The sequence below is a fragment of the Danio aesculapii genome, chromosome 12 (genome assembly GCF_903798145.1).
Source record: "Danio aesculapii chromosome 12, fDanAes4.1, whole genome shotgun sequence".
In the NCBI taxonomy this organism is placed as follows: Eukaryota; Metazoa; Chordata; class Actinopteri; order Cypriniformes; family Danionidae; genus Danio; species Danio aesculapii.
In genome coordinates this window covers 30,588,152-30,610,534 of record NC_079446.1, presented here as the reverse complement: position 1 = coordinate 30,610,534, position 22,383 = coordinate 30,588,152, and the positions used below count along the sequence as shown (strand labels likewise).

The 22,383-nt window shown below is 32.6% G+C and overlaps 2 protein-coding genes across 2 annotated transcripts; one reads left to right on the top strand and one right to left on the bottom strand.

Annotated features, from left to right (window-relative positions):
- Positions 1-4,848: 4,848 nt before the first annotated feature.
- Positions 4,849-5,826, bottom strand: gall (galanin-like). The gene is made up of 5 exons (XM_056468926.1): positions 5,743-5,826; positions 5,459-5,513; positions 5,255-5,344; positions 5,014-5,067; positions 4,849-4,930 (listed from the first exon to the last, which is right to left on the bottom strand). Exons 1-5 carry the CDS (start codon positions 5,824-5,826, stop codon positions 4,869-4,871), a joined length of 345 nt encoding a protein of 114 aa, XP_056324901.1. The 3' UTR covers positions 4,849-4,868.
- Positions 5,827-9,278: 3,452 nt separating this feature from the next.
- cd37 (CD37 molecule) lies at positions 9,279-20,628 on the top strand. The gene is made up of 9 exons (XM_056469692.1): positions 9,279-9,454; positions 10,127-10,194; positions 12,217-12,283; positions 12,405-12,544; positions 14,369-14,443; positions 14,850-14,945; positions 15,063-15,233; positions 15,309-15,395; positions 20,136-20,628. The coding sequence occupies exons 2-9, from the start codon at positions 10,129-10,131 to the stop codon at positions 20,205-20,207; spliced, it is 774 nt and encodes a 257-aa protein (XP_056325667.1). The 5' UTR covers positions 9,279-9,454; positions 10,127-10,128; the 3' UTR covers positions 20,208-20,628.
- The last annotated feature ends 1,755 nt before the right edge of the window (positions 20,629-22,383 follow it).

Genomic DNA, 22,383 nt, shown 5'->3' with positions numbered 1-22,383 from the left:
AACATATAAAATATTCAATATAGGGGTGGCACAGTGGCTCACAGCAAGGGCTGTGCCTGTTGGCATTTCTGTGTGGAGTTTGCATGTTCTCCGGGTGCTCCATAGTCCAAAGACATGCACTATAGATGAATTTTATTAACTGAATTGGCCGTAGTGTGTGAATGTATGCGTGAATGCAAGAGTGTATGGATATTTCCCAGTACTGGGTTGCAGCTGGAGGGCATCCGCTGCGTAAAACATATGCTGGAATAGTTGGCGATTCATTCCTCTGTGGCAACCCCTGATAAATAAGGGACTAAGCCGAAGGAAAATGAATGAATGAATATAATCAATATAGCTATTATATATCAGTACTCAATTCAAATTTGTTGAAATCAGCTTAAGTGATTTTTTTCTGGGATTTTTCTAATGAATTTAAATTTGAAATTTCTGGGAAATTTAAAATGATTTTTTGAAGTAAATTAAGTAAAACCTATCCAACATTCTACACTGTGATTTTTTTGTTGTTGTTGTTATTCCAGTTGTATTTACACTGTTTTATCATTGCCGTTGTTTGGTGTAGTAACTTGCTGTTTTATGACGTCTACATAGGTAATTTTTCATTCAAAACAAGACATATACTCAAAAATATATAGCATGTTGTTGCCTATTTTAATTGAGGTCTCTGTGTTTAATTTATTACCTCATTACTTATGTTGTGTTGGTATGCTACACATACACTGTTACAAGAAGAGAGCGTACTTAGAGTGTATTTAAACATTTTTAAGCTAAACATACAATTTGAAAGTATGGCTTAAGTCATTGCAACATTGTCTCATTTTGTGCTCAACAACGAAAGTTTTAGATGAATGAACCCTTTAAGGTTTTTTGATATAATTTAATTTATGAAATTTACTTTAAAAATACTGTGAAATTGGCTACAAAACTTTTTAAAAACTTCACAATAACTGAAAGATCTTTTCTTTTTAGGTGTACTTTGGGCATACCTTTGCGCATAAGCTGTGAATTGATTTCACAGTACCTAATTGGTCCACAAGGTGTCAACAGTGATTTTTAGTAGTGGAAAAGGGAACAGACCACAAAAACAACAAACTACTACAAACAGCTAAAACAACAGACGTCCACACCAAAGAGCATAGAATCACCAAAAAGCGACACCCTGTTGCTGTTTGGGAAACAGCCACTAGATGCCGCTAGTGTCACGCAGCGGCCACAAAGGTTAGGCAGAATGAATTAAAATATTGAGTTAAATATGAGTTAAAATATTATTCATATAATATATAAATATATTCATATTACCCCCCCCATTGAAAAGCAATATTTTAAACGATATCTCAATGAAAAATAAACACTTTCCAAAATGTTGACAAGACTTAAGTTTAATATATCTGTTTAACCTATGAAAGTAAGGTTAAAAAAATGACTTAAATTAAAAAAAAAATTAAAAGTTTTACTTAAATTAGGGTGATGCAAAAATGAGTATTAAACATATCTTTTCCATTCTTCAAAAATGACCCCTCTTTTAGAGTTGCTCAAAGAGATGCTCAATTTGATGTCTCTTAGGAATTCCCTATATGTGTTTAGTTGGATTCAGATCAGGAGACATATTTATAATAATATTACCATAGATGTGTATGTGTGTGTGTATATATGATGAATTTGTGTCAGAATTCAATCATATTGGACAAATTGGCTTTTGACAAAAACTTATTATAAAAAATACCATATACAATTATAACTTAATAGTGCAACAAGAAGTGTACTGTCAGTCTGTTATCAACATCTGATTTTGAAAGTCATGTTGATTTAATTGAACATGTCAGTATTAATTTGTTTTATGCCAGTGTGTAAACTATGAAATTAAAGTAACTTAAAGTAATTTAACCTAAAAGTGACAGTTCCAAGAAAATAAGTATAGTTAAAATATAAACACTAAGTCTGTAAAATAAACTATTAAAAGTGCTGATGATTGTGATAGTAAGTGTTGTATTATCATCTTTCAGGTTGTATCTCAACTTTAATGCACATTTTTAGTAAATAAACAACAACAAAGCAGCTGCTTGCCATGGTGGCAGCAATAAGATCCAATGGACGGCCAATCGCTTTCACTCCAAAATGGCGGATTCACGTGGCTGTTGCTGGGCGCTGCTGTTGCAATGGAACGTTCTATTGAGTGTCGCCTCTTGGTGATTCTAAGCTCTTTGTCCACACTGATGACTGCATATGTGAGTTGTTGTTTTTTAAATTCTGCCACTATTTTAAACAAGTACAAAAATATGTATTGCTCAACTTTTGAAGAGAAAATTGAGACATACATATGGATAAATCTTTTTTTAAACAAGCTTACTGAAAACACATGCTTCAATATACATTTATTGAAACCACAAAAACTTACTGAAACATTCGTTTGACCGCAGCTTTAAGATAAAATAAACACTATGGGGCAATTTGACACTTGTTCCTTTTTAAACTAATGATATTTACAGGGACATATAAGGATTATTTTCATGCAGTTCTTTGCACAACACAAAGTAAATATACAACAATAGTGTAAACAGCACCCTCAAGTGGATTTGTCATCTGAAATGTGCTACCTAGAATTCCCGGAGCAACACATTTTTCCATTTCACAAAAATGTAAACATATACTGTGTGTGTAAACCTGGGCTGATCTTTAAGTGAGCACGCGTTAAGATATTTTTTCTTCAAGCGATTTAATGGAGTCAATTTCGAAAAGCTGTGTAGCTACGCTAACCAACGCATGATAAAGTGAAGAACACTTTTGTGCATAAAAGGATAACAGCTTTAGCATTGGATTGGTGATGAAATATATTTAGCTCATATAACATGTCTTAAATAGTTGTTGAAAAAATATATATGAGCTCAGATGTTATCACTTCACCATGTGGAAGTGGGCAGCCGTCCTTCCAGGGACCCCATCTGCCTCTTTCTGCCCCCAGCTTTCTTCTCATGTCTCTCTGCATCACGATAGCTAATGTACAACAACTTCAGAGAAGGATGAAGCTAATTTAATCATACTTTATTATCTGTCAAATGTTTTAAAATTGGCTTTTTGGCAATAGTGTGACATTATAACTAAATTAAATTATTAAGCCTGATCTCTTTATATATACATATACAGTTGAAGTCAGAATAATTAGCCCCCCTGAATTATTAGCCCCCTGTTTATTTTTTTCCCAAATTTCTGTTTAACGGAGAGAAGATATTTTTCAACACATTTGTAAACATAATAGTTTTAATAACTCATTTCTAATCACTTATTTTATCTTTGTCATGATGACAGTACATAATATTTGACTAGATATTTTTCAAGACACTTCTATACAGCTTAAAGTGACATTTAAAGGCTTAACTAGGTTAATTAGGTTAACTAGGCAGGTTAGGGTAAATAGGCAAGTTATTGTATAACGATGGTTTATTCTGTAGACTATCGAAAACAAATTTATAGCTTAAAGGGGCTAATAATTTTGACCTTAAAATGAGTTTTAAAAAATTAAAAACTGCTTTTATTCTTGCCAAAATAAAACAGATAAGACTTTCGCCAGAAGAAAAAATATTATCAGACATAGTGTAAAAATGTCCTTCTTCTGTTGAACATCATTTGGGAAATATTTATAAAAGAAAAAAAATTCAAAGGGGGCTAATAATTCTGACTTCAATTGTATATTTAGTCTACTGTAGTGTAAAATATGTACTAACTGATACATACTGATATGTACTTATTTTTTGGATTATTGTTCATTACTTCTGATGATTGACTGCACTATTAATTATTCTTATATTTATATATGCGGGAATATGTGGATTTTATATATACATTTATTTATTATTTATAATTTATTTATATAAATAATTTAGTTATTTATTTATTTGCATATTTATTTATAGTTTTTATTTATGCAGTAATTTATGGATTTATTTACTCATTTATTTATATATTTGCATATTTATTTATTTATTGTTTTTGGAGGTTTTGTCCTCCATACTTTTAGGTTTAGCAGAAGAAAAAAAACTCAAAATGGTTTGGAGCGAACGAAGTACGAGTAAATGACAGAATTTTCATTTTTGGGTGAACTATTCCTTTAAGCCTTTGTTTTGTTAGAGAGGGTGGAGCACAATTATAGGTTGTGACATTGATAAATCATTGGGATTATGGAAAGGTTTAGAAAGGATTAATTATATTATATAATTATAAACATTTCAAAGTCTTTAGTGAAGTAGTGACAGATATTCAGCACAGCATGTTGTATCCTTCAACAGCCACTAGGGAGAGCTGATTCTTGCTATTCATTACAAAAATAGATATATACTACATTTGACCAGAAGGGGCGACATCCACAACAGTTGTTTGAGTCCAAGCACTCTGGACTAACAAGTAATTAAGAAATCTGTTCTGAAGTTTATCAAGACTCAATCACACTTCTGCAGATTGATGCATTGCAATATACGTACTGCAATTGAAAGGTTCATTTCTTTCTTTATTTATTTTTTGACCAATTGTTCTTTCAACTCATAAGCCATTATTCAGAGACTAAATTGGAATCAAGAGGTTATTATTTTTATTTAAACATGTATTCATGAACACTAAAACCAGCAGTTTCATAGTTTTCACCTCTGACTCACCAATCCATTGCAACTATTTATTTTTTATATGGAATAAACATAAAAGGCTTTTAAAAACATTTGAGGTGAAGTGCTTTATTTGAACTCTGAAGCAGAAATGATCCATCAACAATGATTCAGTAAAGTGGAGAGATGGAGGATATTAACATTGTTCGTTTTAATAAACTATTTAAAATAAATAGGATAGAATGCAAATGGTTTTTGAGAGGGGGTAAAATAATTTTGTTATTGCTTCATATTGCCACTATTAATAAAAGATCCACTGAAATCTTCAGTCATTCCCTTTTCTGAAAGAGAAAAATAACATTTTCACTTGACAGAATCAGTTGGAAAAACAGAAGCAAATCAGTAAAACCATTATATAATTCACCTTTTAATCGCAGATATGCAAGATGACCCAGAATTGATAGAAGATATGAATCATCTATCAAATAAGTAAACAGACTAAATTATTTATTTAAAAAAAAAAAGCTTTATTAAGTAAGTGTAATATGTATTAAGCATGGTTTTAAAATTCTTAACTTCAGAAAAGGCACTTTGAGGATAAATATAATAAATATAATAATATCTTCATAAGTAATCAAGTTATTCAAAATGTTTTAAGAACTAACTGTATGAAGACGTGGGAAAGCTTGAATTCTGATTGCCCGTGTCTCTTTTTCCTGAAGCTCTGTGTCTCACATTAAGACTTCTGTGAGCATCTGCCATATAAAATTTAGCAAAATAAACAAGTAAACTGATGTTAAATGTGATTTTAAAAACACTTTTGTGCTGTATTTTTGTCTTTGGTTAATAATTAAATACAATGTACTTACAAGGTCCTAGTAGATACCCAGCACTGTTCAGAGTCCAGCCCCTTTTCTCTGGTTTCTGTGGATTTATAAATGAAAAAACCGTAAAACAGCAGATATTCATTCTTTAATTCATTTTCCTTTGGCATAGTCTCTATTTTAGAGGCCGCCACAATGGAATGAACCGCCAACTATTCTGTGATATGTTTTATGGAGCAGGTGGCCATCCAGCTGCAACCCAGTACTGGGAATAAAATAGAAGACAAAAAAAATAATGCTGAGTTACAGAATTTCCAATGAAGATGTACCATGAGGGTCATGCCGTGGATCCTTGAGAGATGTGCAGTAAAAACACAAAGTGAGATACAGAGTAAAGCACAACTCGACTGCATCTGTGAAAAAAGAAAATATGTGAAAGCATATCTTTGCATTGTAAATCAAGTTATTTTACAGTCGTTATTTATTCATATACTGAATATACAGTGCTCAGCATACAAAACACAGAGAGTACATATACATACGTAGTACACCACATTTTTAAGACAAATATTTTTATCTATTTCTCAGTAAATATTAATAATATATTTTGGTGCATTTGAACAAAATAGTTTTTTTGAACAGATATATTTATTAAAATAATATTTTAGTCACCAAACATCTTTAGAAATCGAAAGATAACACAATTTAATTCAAGCAAAATATTGCGAAAGAAATTGCAAACTACAAAGTCTCATCTAAATTTTGGATATTTTTTTGTTTCTCCTGATTTTTCTTAATTTTTCATTTTTAATTTTGTATTTAATATTTTTCTCTAACATAAATTAAGGCTATACATTTTTGGACCGATATAGTAAGTTATTTTGTTAGAAAAGCTTCAGATTTAGCTTCAATACTGACTAATCTATGTGTATGCACAAATATAATAAAGCATCTTATTTAAAATATGACTTTTAAAGATACATTTCTGAGGGTGTAATTATATATATTATACTTGTACTGGACCACATTTAAAAAAAAGTATTTAACTTTAAAATATAAAGTTAAATAGCACAAAATATTTTTTAGTTTAAAATTATATATAGATATATCTTGAATTATCACATGTTTAATGTGATTTTGTTTTCCATACAACATTTGTGTAAAAGGTAAATCTGACATTGCACTTCTTGACTTTTTCCTCTCTTAATGAACAAACAAAAACAATTTATTAAAACTATGTAATATACTATAACTAAAAATGAGATACATTATCATACATTTTAATCAGTTGAAGATTTACATTCTGAAAAAAATTTAAAAAAAAAGAAACAATCCTAAAGCAAGTTTTTAAATAAGACACAAATAAAACTTACCCTATGAGAAGAGTCGATGTTTATAAATTTGAATATGAACCCTCGATTTCGGAAAAAAGAGTGTGCCTGTAACACTCAAATAACAGGTTTGCTGCAGATGCGTGTCTGAATGAGGGACAAACTCGCTTTTATACACCCAGCGACACACGGCATATTAACATAATGAAACTCTATTAGTATTATGTCCATTTTCTCATTTCTCATAATTACTGGTGCTGATGAGACGAGAGAGGGAGAGAAAGTGAGAGAGAGAGAGATCAGACAGAATTAATCAGGCAGTCAGCAAGGTTACAGTTTACAGCAGACAACAATCTATCTATCTATCAGATGTCTTTGTCACTCTTAAAATTGTGTCTCTTAATATTATTCAGAAAACAATCTGATGTTGGAAAACGCAAATAAAAAGAAAGTAGTGGTTTCCAAATTTACTTTCACTTGTATTTCATTGCAAACTGCAAATATGAACACAAAATATTTCATGCCTTGTATATATACATCCTTTCCTGTCATTCAGACCCATAAAACATTCACAAAAAAAGTTGGGACAGGGGCAGTTTAGGGCTAGTAATCAGGTTACCTGGTTAAATAATAATGTGATTTGAAACAGGTGATGTCAACAGGTGATTGTAATTATGATTCGGTACAAAAGCAGCATCCAAGAAAGGTCTAGTCCTTTAGGAGTAAAGATGATCCACGTATCAGCAGTTTGCCAACAAATACATGAGAAAATTATTTAAATGTTTAAAAACAATGTTCCTCAAAGAAAGATAGGAAGACGTTTGGATATTTCACCTCCAACAGTGCACGGTGGACTTCTTTGGCAAACCTTCGTCAATTACCAAAATACGTAATTACATCCACAAATGCCAGTTAAAACTGTACTGTGCCAAAAGGAAGCCCTATGTTAACAGTGTCCAGAATTTCACAGTGAAACTTGTACTGAGGTCAGATGAATCAGTATTTCTGGTATTTTGAGGGAGAAATGGACGCCGTGGGCTCTGGACCAAAGAAGAAAAGGATCATCCAGACTGTTACCAGCAACAAGCCAGGCTCTGTCATGGGTTTTGTCAGTGCCTTTGGTAAAGTTAAGTTGCCCTTTTGTAATAGCACCATTAATGTTGAAAAGTAAACAGAGATTGTGAAGCACAATATACTGCCTTCTTTTCCAGGGAAGCCCATGCATATTTCAACAAGACAATGCAAAACCATATTGTGCACACATTACAAAGTCCTGGTTATAGAGGAAGAAGATACAGGTACTTGACTGGCCTGCCTGCAGTCCTGAACTGTCTTCAATAGAAAAATGTGACAATGAAGCTGTTGCCCACCTTAAGACTTGTTTGCATGAAGAATGGGTCAAAATTACACCTGAAACACGTGTTGCAAAAAAAAATATTTAAATCATGAGGTGAACATTAAATAATGTTTGTTGTATTGTCTGCAATGAAATACAAGTCAAAGTAAATTAGGAAATCACTACTTTATTTTTTTATTTGCGATTTTCTATATACTGTCCCAACTTTTCCTGATTTAGGGTTGTAGTAAATTCTAGTGTTTGTGAACCACACAATAGTATAGTGTATTTTACTATAGTGCATTGCATTATTTACAATTCTTTGTTAATAAATGCTGTGTTAAGGCATACTATTAACCACACTGAAATGCTAAACTAGTAAATACCATAGTATACTTAAGGACATTTTACTATTGTAAATTGTAGTATAATATAAAAAAATTGTAGAAAACTTGGTACAGTATTGGGTATGTTGTTAATATTACTATAGTTGTTGTATTAACACAGTAAAGAATTACCACAACACATTACTTCAAGTACAGGTTCAAAAACACTGTAGTATTTACCACAAATTACTATAGTCATTTTTCATGTGTGTTGAGACAACATTGTAATCCATTTCAATCCATGCTGCTTTCCTCCATTTAATAACAGCACTTTGCCCTAGATATAATTGCAGCACCTTCTGCCCCTCTCTATCCATTAACAGGGAAGCCCTAAAACATTCCACCTAATTATCCACCACTAATTGTGCTAAAGCTGCATTCGGGCCGGGGGTGGAAAGACGGGCCGACCAGGAAACGTGTTGAAACATGGAATGAGAGCTAAAATTTCAGGCTCCTGTGGGAGGCATAATAGTGACCTCAGATGAATTAACCCTGATCTCAGCCCGCTGTTTTATTTCTATGCCTTCATCTTCTGTTAAGAGCAGGTCGGGTCTTTTGTAACCTCTCAAAAATTGATATCCTAATATCTTACATTCTTACCAAAATCACACAAATTGTGAAAACATGAAACCTTTTTAGCATTGTTTTTTTTAAATGTCAAATCTATTAAATAAACTGAATCTTGCAACCCGTGGAAAACATCACAACATGTCAAATAATAATTTACATATTAGGAGAGTCGGAGAGTATGCGGGTGTGAAAGGTGTAACCAGGGCTGATATTTTATTTATGGTGGGTGTTATGTACGCCCGCTTTCTACTGAAGTAAAGTCAATGATGCTTCGCACACAGGCAGGAAGTCAAGCAATAAAGCCAATCAGAATTACGTTTTTTATTCATGCAAAAAAAATTGTTTTACATGATCTCATGTGCGGCTGCCACGTTTCATTTGCCTGCTGTGTAATCTCGCCAACTTTGTCCAGTTTAAGGTAAGTTTTTCATCTGTTTTTCTTTCTTTAGAAAATCAATTAGGACTAAAAAGCATTATGGAGGACATCTGTAAATGTCTCGTATAACAATGTTTTGAGAAATGACAGTTTCTATTATTCTGAATGGGAAAAAGCTTTTATTATCTGATACAATATTTCCTGAACGGAGATTTAATTGCATGTTAAAAGTTTTTTTCTTATGTTTTCTAATGTAAAACAGGATGTCGTTTTTATAAAAGGAGATATTGTAAAAATTTCATAACAACAAACAAAGCACTTTTGTCCCATGTGCTAGTGCTTGAATAGTTAATGGCATGCCTGTGTAAAATGATAGCTTCGGTCCTGTAACCATAGGCAAGGAAACATGAGAATACAAGACACTTCCTGTACCCTGTTCATTTGTTCTGCTTGAAAAGAGGAGCAGGGGTTATTTAGTCGTAGCCTGTCTTTCTGGGCAGAAAATGATATATAATAAATGAAAAATCTAAATAAACACACATACGGCTTGTTTTTATAAAGGTTTTTTTCTTTTTGGGGGGAAAGAATGATTTTTGTTCCTCCTGAGCATTATGTTAGACTTGATTCTGCTAATATCATATAATTTCTTAGACGTTCATTTCTTAGATGACGATTTCAGTATATTTTTGTATTTGTGTGTGTGTCTGTTTGCAGATATGGCATCTGAATGCTGTGTCAGTGTCACCAAATACTTCCTCTTTCTCTTCAACTTGGTTTTCTTTGTAAGTTGCAAATAAGTCACGGTTAACTGATTCAAAGTGGAAAAAAGTGCACAGCCTTTGTCATTTAGTTAACAGCAATGAGATTGCAGTTGATCATCATGTAATGCAATGCAATTGATTCTCAGTTTATTCAGATTTGTGGGATACACCGATTATAGGTTTTAGTAAAATGTTAATATTGTTTTATTAAATGTTAATAAGATCTTATAACATTTCCTTAAATTTCAAATACAAATGTTGGCATTTTCAGCTTGATGTGCAATGTTGAGTTTATATAATGGGAATATAGTTGACCATAGTTCTGAAAACATGAGATTAACCACAATGGAGTGAATGTGTATCATTTGCATGAGTTTTTGAGACCTGTGTTTGTGAGTATATCAAAATAGTTTTGGTCACACTTTATTTTGATGGTCCGTTTGTTGAATAAAAGTTACATTGCATTTGCATGCCAACTAATTCTCATTGGATTATAAGTAGACTGTTAGGTTGGGGTTAAGGTTAGAGTTAGTGTAAGTTTACATGTACTTGCAAAGTTTCTTATAGTCAGTTAAATGTCTGTTGAAGGAGCGGGATCAGCAGATATTAAGCAGACAGTCTACTAATACTCAAACGGACCATCAAAAGAAAGTGTTACCAATATTAATATTGTTTTATTAATTGTTAAAACAATTAAACATTTCCTTAAATTTCAAATACAAATGTTGGCATTTTCAGCTTGATGTGCAATGTTGAGTTTTATATAATGGGAATAGTTCACCAGTAACAACAGTTCAGAAAACATGAGGTTAATCATAATGGAGTGAAGGTTTATCATTTGAAGAGTTCAGATGCAAAAACCTCTAAATGCCGTCTGAAATTTCCAACGAAACTGAATATTTTTCTTAGCCTCCTTTGTTTATGTTGAGTTTTTTCACTTTAAAACCTACAAAAAGGGCTTATTCTATGCAATAAAATTGATATTACTGAACCTACACACAAGAGCCGGATAAAAATGCTCATTTTAGAAGAAAAATGTTGATGGCCTTTAGAGGTTTTTGCATCTGAACTCTTCATTTGCATGTGTTTTTAAGACCTGTGGCTGTGAAAACATATCAAGAGAGTTTAAAGTATTCAAGCACAGGAAATGTACCGTTTGCAAGATTTACTTTATAGATTTTTTTACACTGAAATCTATGCAGTGTTATTTTAAACTTGATTATTGAATGTCTGTACATGGATACTGCTGGACTCACTAGAAAACCCTAAAGCACTGTTAATTTCACTTTTATCTTTATTCTGTTGTGTTTATCTGTGCTTCTAGTTTGTTTAGTATATTTTTACATGGTTCTAAACTGTACTATTTTAGTGAAATTGTAGTCATGTTGCAATAAAAATTTAGAAAAAAGGAAATATTGATTTTTAGAATATCATGCTGCACAAATATGGCAGCATTTTTATTTAAAATTACGAATGAATGTAATTTACAAAATAAAACAGAAGTATTGACCTTATTCTAAAATGCAGAAGTGTGCTCATTTTGAGATTGTTTTAGAGATTTCAATTCAGTTATCTTTGGGAGAAATGACTAGGAAAAATAAACGGCAGAAAACGGTAAAACTACTTGCTCTACAAACAAGTGTGTCCCTATAAAAAGCATAATAATATAATAAGAAAATATCAGTTTGCAACATCAAGAAGTGTAAAAAGGTGTTTTTACCGTCTAAAAATGAATAGAAGCGAATGAGACCAGAAGTCTTGAGCCAAAGAAATTTCAAATGGCTGTGCCTGCTCGTACACAAAGAATAAGGTCAATACAAGATAAAACAAATGGCTCCTAGCCTTTGAATGTCAACAAGGCCAAAAACTGTACATTTCAAACAATTTGCATGCATTGAAAAAAAAAGTAAAGAAACTTTCACTCAACTGCTTTTAAATTGTACAAACAATCACAAAGACACAGCAATAATAGGAAATTTTCAATTTGAACTGTACTTTCTTTTAAAATGTACTCCAACAATCTGTTTTTAATATATCATTTAGCTCTTAGGATCCCTCCTCTTAGCTTCGGGACTATGGATGCTATTATCAGACATCAGCGATATAAAAAGTAAGTTATAATTAGTTATAGTTATATAAGTTATAATAATTATAATTATTTCTGTATGATGCTCACAGATTACACTCTTCTGTTTTGTCTATTAACAATGATATATTTTGTACTATTAAAGCTTTCGTAGGTCCTATTCTTCAATATATATCCATCTCTCTTCTCTCCTACCTGCTGATCGTCAGTGGCTCTGTAACCATGTCTTTGGGCTTTTTTGGATGTCTGGGTTCTCTGAAGACTGTCAAATTCTTGCTGGCAACTGTGAGTTTTCAGAGAAAGAAAACTTGATGGTACTCACATGGCATTGATGTTTTTGCCATGCACTTAATATGGTTATTCCCCATGCTCACAACTTTTATTAATGTTTTGTAATGGCTAATAAAATTTCATAAAGTAACATTTGAGCTCCTGAAAATAAAATGGGGTTTGGTCAGTCTGATCACAATTAGACTTTTAACTATTTTCAGAGATAACTGAAAACATATCTGGTAGGATCCTATAGTGGACAAAAAAGATGGATGAAAACACCAGGTGTAAATAGAAATCTGTCATCCATGACCACTACACTACACTACTATTGAAATTTTTATTTTTGTTCAACAATTATGTTTACAATATAGTATTCAACAATATAGTATACAATATAGTATTTTAGTAAACTAAAGTTGCTCAGGAATGCAGCAGACCACAAAAATTTTGACTAACCACCTCGAGCAAGTAATCCCAGACATCATAGACCCAGATCATACTGGATTTATAAAAGGCCACCACTCTTGAGTTTATTTATATATTTATTGTTTATATATATATATATATATATAGTTATTTATTTATAAAAAGATTATTTAATACAATATGCCACCTTGCTCTTAATCTTATATCAGCAATCTTAGTAGCGATGGATGCCGAAAAAGCATTCGATAAGGTGGAGTGGAGTTATATGTTTGATGTTATGTCTAGGTTTGGTATTGCCAAAAAAATGTATAAAATGGGTCAGATTGCTCTATACATCACCTAAAGCTACCGTATTAACTAACGGCATTTTTTCTGACTCGTTTGCACTTCATGGGGGACCCGTCAGGGTTGCCTCTTTTCCCCACTATTATTTGCTATAGCGATATAGCCCCTGGCAATTTACATTCAAAATAATCCAAAAATGAACGGTGTTACTATTGGCAATAGACAACAAAATGTACTGCTTTATGCAGATTATATTTTGCTAACTATAACTAACCCAAAAAGATCATTACCTGAACAATATTACACCTATAAGCAGCCCCTTATACAGTGTTTCTATAGCATGATTAATTTAATATCATGATTATAATGTTCTTATTATGTACTAAGATGTATGTTCTAATGTTAATTCTAAACACATGAAATCTAGGACTTTTTAAACTTTTAGGTCCATTTACAATGTTAAAACATTCATTTGTTATCTTGGATGTTATAGGTAGGCCCACATGGAATCTGTGCATGCAGAAATCCACAGATTTTCACTGATTTATAACCTATCATTGTGTCTTTTTATTTATTTGTGTACATGTAACTACATAATATATATAAACTATGTATAAATTGTGTAAACATGTATATTTATTCAGTTTTTGAACTGATTTCAATAATTTCAATATTATTGAGTAATGTGAAAACGTTCATATGATTTATTCTCAATACAGTTTGTAAAGTAAAATTTTCTGTCTTTTAGTAGATAAATTATATCAGAGACTTTCTTTGTTTACCAAATAAGTGGATCTAACTGGATTTGCATTGTAAACTTTAAATAAAAGTTAAAAAGGTATTATTTTTAATTACATATATAACATTTTAAGTTATGATAGTCCCAAAATCAATACACATAAATCCAAAAACTTTTTCTAACAATATTCTCTGCAGAAATAGCAAAAAATGTCTGTAGATTCTGTCTGGCCCTACAGAACATCTTCCAAAAAGAGTCTACTAGTAGTTTTTATTTTCTCAGGAATCGTGCTTGTTCTTGGTGCAGGTGTTTTGTGATATACCAGTAAGTTTGTCTGCTCCGCTGAGCTGTAACTGTGTGTTAAAATGATCTTCATTTATCTCCAGTATTTCATCCTGTTGACGGTTCTGCTCGCAGCTCAGATAGTGGGTGGTGTTCTTTTCTACACTATGAAGAGCGAGGTAACTCAAGTGTGCAGATCTGCAGTCCCACCCAGCCTGCTGTTGAGCTTTTTTTACACACAAATCTATCATGCATGACGACTTAATTTCATAAAGCCTGTTTGATGGATTCTTTTTAATCTATTTCAATACTATGTCTATGAAACTAATACTGAACAGGAAACTCATGACACGGCCACACTTAACAAGGTCCTATTACTTTTACTAACATAAACTAAGACTAAACAATTCTTCTACCACATTTATTATTGTAGTTAAAGTCTGTGTGGAATCAATATTTTATAAATGCATGCAAATGTATTGCTCGTTGTTTGTTCATGTTATAAAATACAGTTAAGGAAACTTATTGTAAAGTGTTACCAATATCTTTAACTTGTTTTTTTTTTTGTCATCTGCTGTTAATCAGCTGTCAAATTCACTAGAGAAAGAAATGGATCTAATACAGTCAATTGGAAAGAATGATTCCAGTTTTAAAGAGACCATGGATTACATCCAGAAGCAAGTGAGAGGAAACACGTGACACTAAACGATCAAAAATCAAATCATGAGGAATTGAAAACATTGAATTATACTGGTGTGTTTGAAATAAAATATCTCCTCCGACATTATACGTCTACAGGGAAAATGCTGTGGTTGGGAGGGAAAAGCTGACTGGGGAGACTCTATACCCTGTTCCTGCTATAATGAAACTAACACCAACGATGCAACAAATGAAACCAAAGAAATATGTGCCAAGTGTTTCCCACATTCTTCAAATACTCCACAATTAACCTGCATGATTAATAATGAGGTACAGTTTCAGTTATACACCATAATCATTTTACTGACTGACAACTGATTTTTAAAACACTCTTTCTCTTTTTAGAAAGGTTGCAAGGACTATATAGAGAACTGGCTGAATGCCAATCTTCACTTCATTTTGGTGGTTATTTTGGCCATTTCTGTGGTGGAGGTAAGCAAGCTGTGACCAAAGCTAATTCTAATAATGCATAAAAGTACACTAATTGACTGTCCATTTAAAATAAACTATATTAAACTAAGGCTTTATCTAGTAAATCATATGTGGTCATATTTCTCATAGTGTCTTCAGTGGATATGTGTCATATCTTACTGTTGCTTTAATCGAACCCACCGCTGCTGCCCTAGAGAGTCACACGGCAGCCACGTTCAGCTCTCCAGGTTTCTGTTTGTGATGAGTGTGGTGCGGTGGAGTGTTTCATTATTGCATGCCCAGATATTAAATTGTCAGACTTTTTATCACCCTTAAAGGCTGGAACACATCTAAAAACATGTAACATCTAAAGGCATCTTACACTTTGTAAATGCTCAGTAAAAAACTAAATACTAAACTGAGGATCTACCAAACTTTTAAGTCATTTTGAACGTGACAAACTATTGAAGCCTTAAGGTGTTTGTTTATTATTTTTAAAATAAAATAACACTGTGCTTAACCTATTACACCAATACTCACCAAAAGATAAATATGTGCACATGAAACATTGAGGCGTCCCGGTGGCATGCGCTATAGGTGAATTGAATAAGCTAAATTGTCTGTAGTGTTTGTGTGTGAATGAGAGTGTATGGGTGTTTCCCAGTGGAAACAAGTACATTTGCTGCGTAAAGCATATGCTGGATAAGTTAGCGGTTCATTCAGACCCCTGATTAATAAATGAACTAAGCCGAAAAGAAAATGAATGAATGAGTGAATGAATGAAACATTGATCTAGGTGAGCAGCAGACTTCTGAAATGGAAACGTTTAGTTCAGTGGTCAAAATATAATTGAGATGATACATACTTTCCTTCGGTTTAGTCCCTTTAATCAACAGGGGTGGCCACAGCGGAATGAACCACCTACTTATCCAGCATATGTTTTACACTGCGGATACCCTTCCAGCTGCAACCCAGTACTGGGAAGCACCCATACACACTCATTTACACACATACACTACTGCCAATTTAATTTATTCAGTTCAACTACCGCATGTCTTTGGACTGTGGGGGAAACTGGAGCACCCGGAGGAAGCCCATGCAAAACACGGAGAGAACATGCAAACTCCACACCTCGAACCCGTGTCCTTCTTGCTGTGAGGCAACAGTGCTAACCACTGAGCCATAGTGTTGCCCATTAATTGAGATTATATCATTTGCCTTTATATTTAATTTAACATACTTTTTGTACATTTTGTCTTTTTTAATGGGTTCAATTATAATAATCTAAAAGGCCAGTGAAATAAAAATAAAAAATTTTAGGTGTTAGTATCTGTATGTTACATTTACATTTACATTTAGTCATTTAGCAGACGCTTTTATCCAAAGCGACTTACAAATGAGGACAAGGATGCAATTTACACAACTATAAGAGCAGCAGTGAACAAGTGCTATAGACAAGTTTCAGGTGTGTAAAGTCTAAGCAAAGCAATAGAATTTTTTTTTTTTTTTTGAGAGAGAGAGAGAGAGAGAGAGAGAGAGAGTGCGCCCTATATGTTAGGGCCCTATACACTCGGCTTAATAAGGCAAAGACATGTTTGCTGTGATTTGTTGCTTTTTTCAGACCAGCGCAACTCTAATTTTCCCGTTTTGTGCCACGTTGTTTAAATACCAAATCTATGTGCGCCACTTTGTGAACTCATGGATGTGCTGGCCTAAAATAGAATTGTGTTAAGGTGCAATGTTGGCGCGTTGCTATTTTGAAGAACTGAATTAGACCGTGCCTTAACCATCTAAAAGCTGGTCTAAAGTCCAGTGCATGCTTAATGCTTAATACACACAGGATGTACGGCAATATACAAATATCTTTATATATGAAAAAATAAAAGGATTAAAATGTTACAAAAAATTTTTATTTTCTACATAAATATAAAAACCACTGCCTCCATGCCTCATCACCAAGCCCCGCTTTTTTTATTCATGACAATAGGGTACATGCCGAAGCATGCTAATAGGACGTTGAATTTGCCAGTAACCTGGGTTAAGCGCTTCCGGTCAACTGTGTGCCAATGCAAAAATCGGCGCAGTTAAGGTCAGTTTTCTTTAAAAATTCTGATGGTCGCGTGCGAGTAAACAGCTTATTGTCTCGTTTTACGCTTGAACAATTAAATGAATGCCAAAGTTTATTTAACTAAATGTATTTTAATTACATTACAAAATCGATGCTGTAAAAGGAACCTTATAAAATGGAAAAAAAACTCACAATAACAGGTCACCGGAAGTTTATCAGTATGGTAAAAACACTAGCTCGGCATATACCCTATTTGCATTAATGTTATTTTTACAGTATTATTTATTAAATGCATATTTATATTTGTTTTAATAACAAAAGTTTAGATTTGTCCACCTGTCGGGTTTTGGGAGACGTGTGTGTCACTATATAGGGGAATAGGAATCAGACGTGTGTTTGGATATAACTCAGTTTTTTGACCACACTTCGTTATTATTGTTCATTTATTCATTTGCTAGAAATTAGAACTAAATTAAGAAATAGTTTTGAAACAAATCTTTGCGCTTCACAAACTAAATTAAATATGTATGCTAATGGATGTCGTCAGTGGAGTGAGTACAACACAGTTTCCTTATCCACAAAAGTAAAGGAGCAAAGTAAAGAGGTAAAGTAAAGAGAAAGTATATTGACCAAATGGAGGAAACTCGTTCTTTATCCTCATGCAGATAGTCTGTTTAACTGTTTTCTTGCTAGTGAAGTGTTCAGTTTTTCCACCTACAAAGTCCGCCATGTAAATAAATGCGCCATGGTGCGATGCAGCTAATTCTTCAAAGAAATAGGAGATGAGACTTGGACTTGTTTAATGCACGTTATGCTCAAAACACACCCATAATTTGTTAAGATAATAAACACAACCCTGTTAGATCATGCACCAGGGCACAGAGCATATTTTTCTATCCTCAAAATAGCTCAAGTGGATTCGGACACACCCTTAATGCTTTTGCACCGTGAGCTTTAGACTTTGTGCCTAGATCATTAAAATAGAGCCTTTAGTATTTAAGGATATCTATAAGCTAGTGCGCTCAGAAACAATGACAAAACTCGCATTTAGAAGATATGAAATGAATATAAACATGTAAAGCATGTAGTTTGTCACTTCCACCTAAAAGGATCAACGTTTTTTTTTTTTTCACGGCACCTCATATTTCAGTTTCTCATTAAATTTTGACCAACCAAAGGCTCTTTAGTTTATGATATGCGCCAACCCCTTCAAGAGGCTTCTCATTTGCTTTTTATTTGATGGGCTTGAGCTCAACCACTCTCACTGGCAGAGCGGTGATAAAATTAAATGTTATTGGTTGTTATTGTAAAGGGGAGGAGCTATTATATGTCCCATCCTCTTGTTGTGTTCAGTTGAGATTACGTCAAACATCGATTGAAAAAATGCAGATTTCAAAGCACTTCACAAGACCTTTAAAATCGATAATGGTCTTTGCGAGGTAAACCCTAACTGTTTTAACACAGATTCGAAGAATTGATGTAATGTAAGCTGACTGTTACATTGATTATTCTTTTATTATTATTTTTTTGCTTTGAATATGCTGTAACAAAAATAAACCTCTGCTCACCCTGTTGTATATTATCTTTAAAGCCCCAGTTTATTTTTTATGCTTTTGAATTGCATTATAGGACCGAGATTATTCTTTCAACAAATTTTAACCTTGAAAAGTAAAAAAAAAGTGACTTTTATTAAAAATTTTAATAGTTTAAAGTGAAATATTGTCTGGGTTGGTGTTGTATGTTATGCTATAAAAACCTTGTAATAAACTGCCAGTACATTTTCTGTTATTTTACAGACTTATTTCTCTATATATTATTTCTTATACATGAAATTATTTCAAACTACTAAAATATCAATAAATAAACTCACTTTGTTTAATTGTAGAGTCAAAGTTTCAACATCAAACGTCGACAGAGCAGAGATCGAGGTCCCATAATGCAATTCACAACCATAAATTAACAGAAATTAACAGATATTTTTACAGTGTATGTGTGAAAATCCAATAGTTAGGAGTCCTTTGGAAATTATGATATTACAGCTACTGTATAATATAAATGAATAGCATCTAAGCTCAAAAGGCTACCTGTGATGAGAACATAAATATTTAGCTATTTTTGGAGCTGTGGAATTCCTACATAGATTTTTTGACTCGTATATTACAGCTTTCAGTATTTCCAGAACATCTCTAGACAGAGTTTCCTGACAGAGGAACTGACAGAAATGTTCCTATAGATGTTGTAATTCAGTATTCAAAGAGTGCTTGCTGGGTAATAAATTATGTTAATGCATGATACTACTTAATGAGAAAAAACAGTAACAGGCTGGATTTACAGTGTTGTGCTCATATATTAGCCCTGTTGCCTGTTTTTTCTGACTGTGTGGCTGTATTGTTTGATTTGCGAGCTCTGAGTTGTGAGGAATATGTTTGAACCAAGGTCTCATTGGTTACTTTAAACTGTATCTTCCCTCACAGAGATTTCACAGTGGAATACTGGCAAGGTACATGATGTTTGTGTAGTTGTAGTATAGCTTAGTGTGTGGTGTGAATAATCATTCATTTGCTTGGTCCCCTATATGAGCTGAATTATTAATTGTGTGCATTCCCAAAGCTAGATTAAATGATTGATGGTAGCTGAATGATTGAACCATTAATTATTATTTTTTAAAATATAAATGTCCTCCTTTTTTGCAGATATGTGGTATGATCCTTTCGATGTCTCTGTATAAAGAGGGTTCAGTGAATTACAGAAACATCTTACTCTGAGAAGAGCAGGATCTCTGAGGAGGAAAAGTCAAAAATTCATAATCAGTGTTTCTCAAATTTGGTCTTTGCTTATTTTTTTGTTGTTGATGTGTTTTTAATTATATTTTTCTGTACAGTTTTTGATTGGTTAATGTGCATTTTGCTCCTGGCTTGTTCAGTTTTCCTTGTAATTCAGGCTTTTACTTCAGTAAAATAATTTCAACCTGTTCATGCTATGCTTAATTGATATATACTTTCCTTTCTTGAGTTTTGTAACATGTGGATGTGATTGAGCGTTTTCTCATTTGTTCAGGTTAGCCCCTGGGTCAGAAAAGACTGGGAACATTTGGGTGGGACAGTGTAATATTTCACTATTGTTGAGCACACAAAAGCAAATGACCTCAATAATGTGGTGATGTGTGAGAGATACTGTTCTCATGAACATGTCTTTTCTTAAATATTAAAATTTAAAAACTTCCTTAATGTTCTGGTGTTGTTTTTTTATTATTTAAGGTGAGGAGAAGTATCATACATTGGCCCTTAAAATGAATGTAAAGTACAACTATACTTAAAGTTAACTGTGCAAGTATCCATATACACTTGCAAGGGAAAACTGCTGCTGCTAAAGAAAACAAAGCATTAAATTAAAAATGATGACTTTATTCTAAAAAAAAAAGATGTATTTGTGTTTTGATTTAAAACTATGTGGTACATACTGTAAGACATTTAATACACACACACACACACACACACACACACACACACACACAGCTAGTTATTGTTAGGACAGGGAGGAGGACACTTGTTATCAGGTGTCATATATAACAAGTGTCATATATTTACTGATTAATTCAAGGGAAAAACTACAGACAAAGAAGGTAAGAAAGATTTCATGACATGACTCTGACTGTTTTAGTCTTGTTAATCTTCATATATAAAGAAATCATATTTTTTTAAATCTCATAATTAACTTCTGTCAGTTTGATAAAGACGAAAGATGGGATCCCGCACATTGGTCCTGGTCGTGTTTTTAGGTGCCCTCTGTGGTGAGTGGAAAACTTTCTCTCTAATACAACAACTAATTAATAGAGCTCTGGAAAAATGTGTAGACCATGTCATATTACTAAAATATATAAGATATACAGTGCATAGTATAAATAAATATACTCAATTCAATTCATGTTTATTTCTATAGCGCTTTTACAATGTGGATTGTGTCAAAGCAGCTTAACATCTAGTAATTTTCTTGTTCTTGTAAATTGAAACTGTGTCAGTCCAGCTTTCAGTTTTCAGAGCTGATTCCGCCTTTAAAAATATTATATTTTATTCATAGCATCTTAAAGAAAGTAATATTTAGTAAAATTTATAAAAGTAATTTACTGTAAAAGAACATATGTAAGGGGTGTACTTTGCTGGGCACTTTTTGCTGGGCATTTTCTTTTTTTCACAGCTGTATTTAAAAACATAAAAATGTTAATGCATGTGAATGTAATATATCATTAAATAATTCTCTGTTTCTTTTCATTTCAATGTATAGTTAAGTGTTTGAGTAAAACATAATTGTTGTTTTACCACAAATGACATTTACCATTCATGACATTTTTTTCTAAATTTAAATTCAAACTGTTTTCATTTAGAGCAGGGGTGTCCAAACTTTTTTCTTATGAAGGGCCAAAATCCAAGATAGATTGAGAGCTGTGGGCCGAAAGTAAATATAGGAAATTGTATTACATTAAAGTTGCCATGGGTAATTTCCTAATTTATTTCATAATATTTAAAGATGAATAGAAAAAAATTACTTCAACCGTATTTACTAATCCATTTGATTTTAGATAATTTTCTCAAAATTGAAATGAGAATCCCAACATCAATCCTCCCTAATCATTTCTCTCTGGCAGGCCAAATCAAAGAATGTCAAAGAATCAAAGAATCTCTGATTTGGAGCATAAACTTGGAGCAATAACACAAAATATGTATCTAGACATGTTTATTTTCACAATACACAAAACAACATTACCATGTTTTGACTTCAGAATATTATTCTGTGTACATATATATATTCTATATCTATGTATATATATAGATTCTATATATAATCTTGTTTGAAATATTTTGGGGGAAATGTCCTTTTTTTTCAATCACAACAAATGAAATTTGTATTTTGGCCAATTGTCATTTTGAATATTAAACAAAAACC

Bases quoted from the DNA above. Each gene is read 5' to 3' on its own strand.
- gall (XM_056468926.1), bottom strand. From the start codon at position 5,826: ATGCAGTCGAGTTGTGCTTTACTCTGTATCTCACTTTGTGTTTTTACT. The intron at 5,514-5,742 runs GTACATCTTCAT...ATAAATCCACAG, and splicing joins TCCACGGCATGACCCTCATG to AAACCAGAGAAAAGGGGCTG. The intron at 4,931-5,013 runs GTGAATTATATA...TTTCTCTTTCAG, and splicing joins TGCATATCTGCGATTAAAAG to AAAAGGGAATGACTGAAGAT.
- cd37 (XM_056469692.1), top strand. From the start codon at position 10,129: ATGGCATCTGAATGCTGTGTCAGTGTCACCAAATACTTCCTCTTTCTC. The intron at 14,946-15,062 runs GTGAGAGGAAAC...ATACGTCTACAG, and splicing joins TGGATTACATCCAGAAGCAA to GGAAAATGCTGTGGTTGGGA. The intron at 15,396-20,135 runs GTAAGCAAGCTG...CCTTTTTTGCAG, and splicing joins TGGCCATTTCTGTGGTGGAG to ATATGTGGTATGATCCTTTC.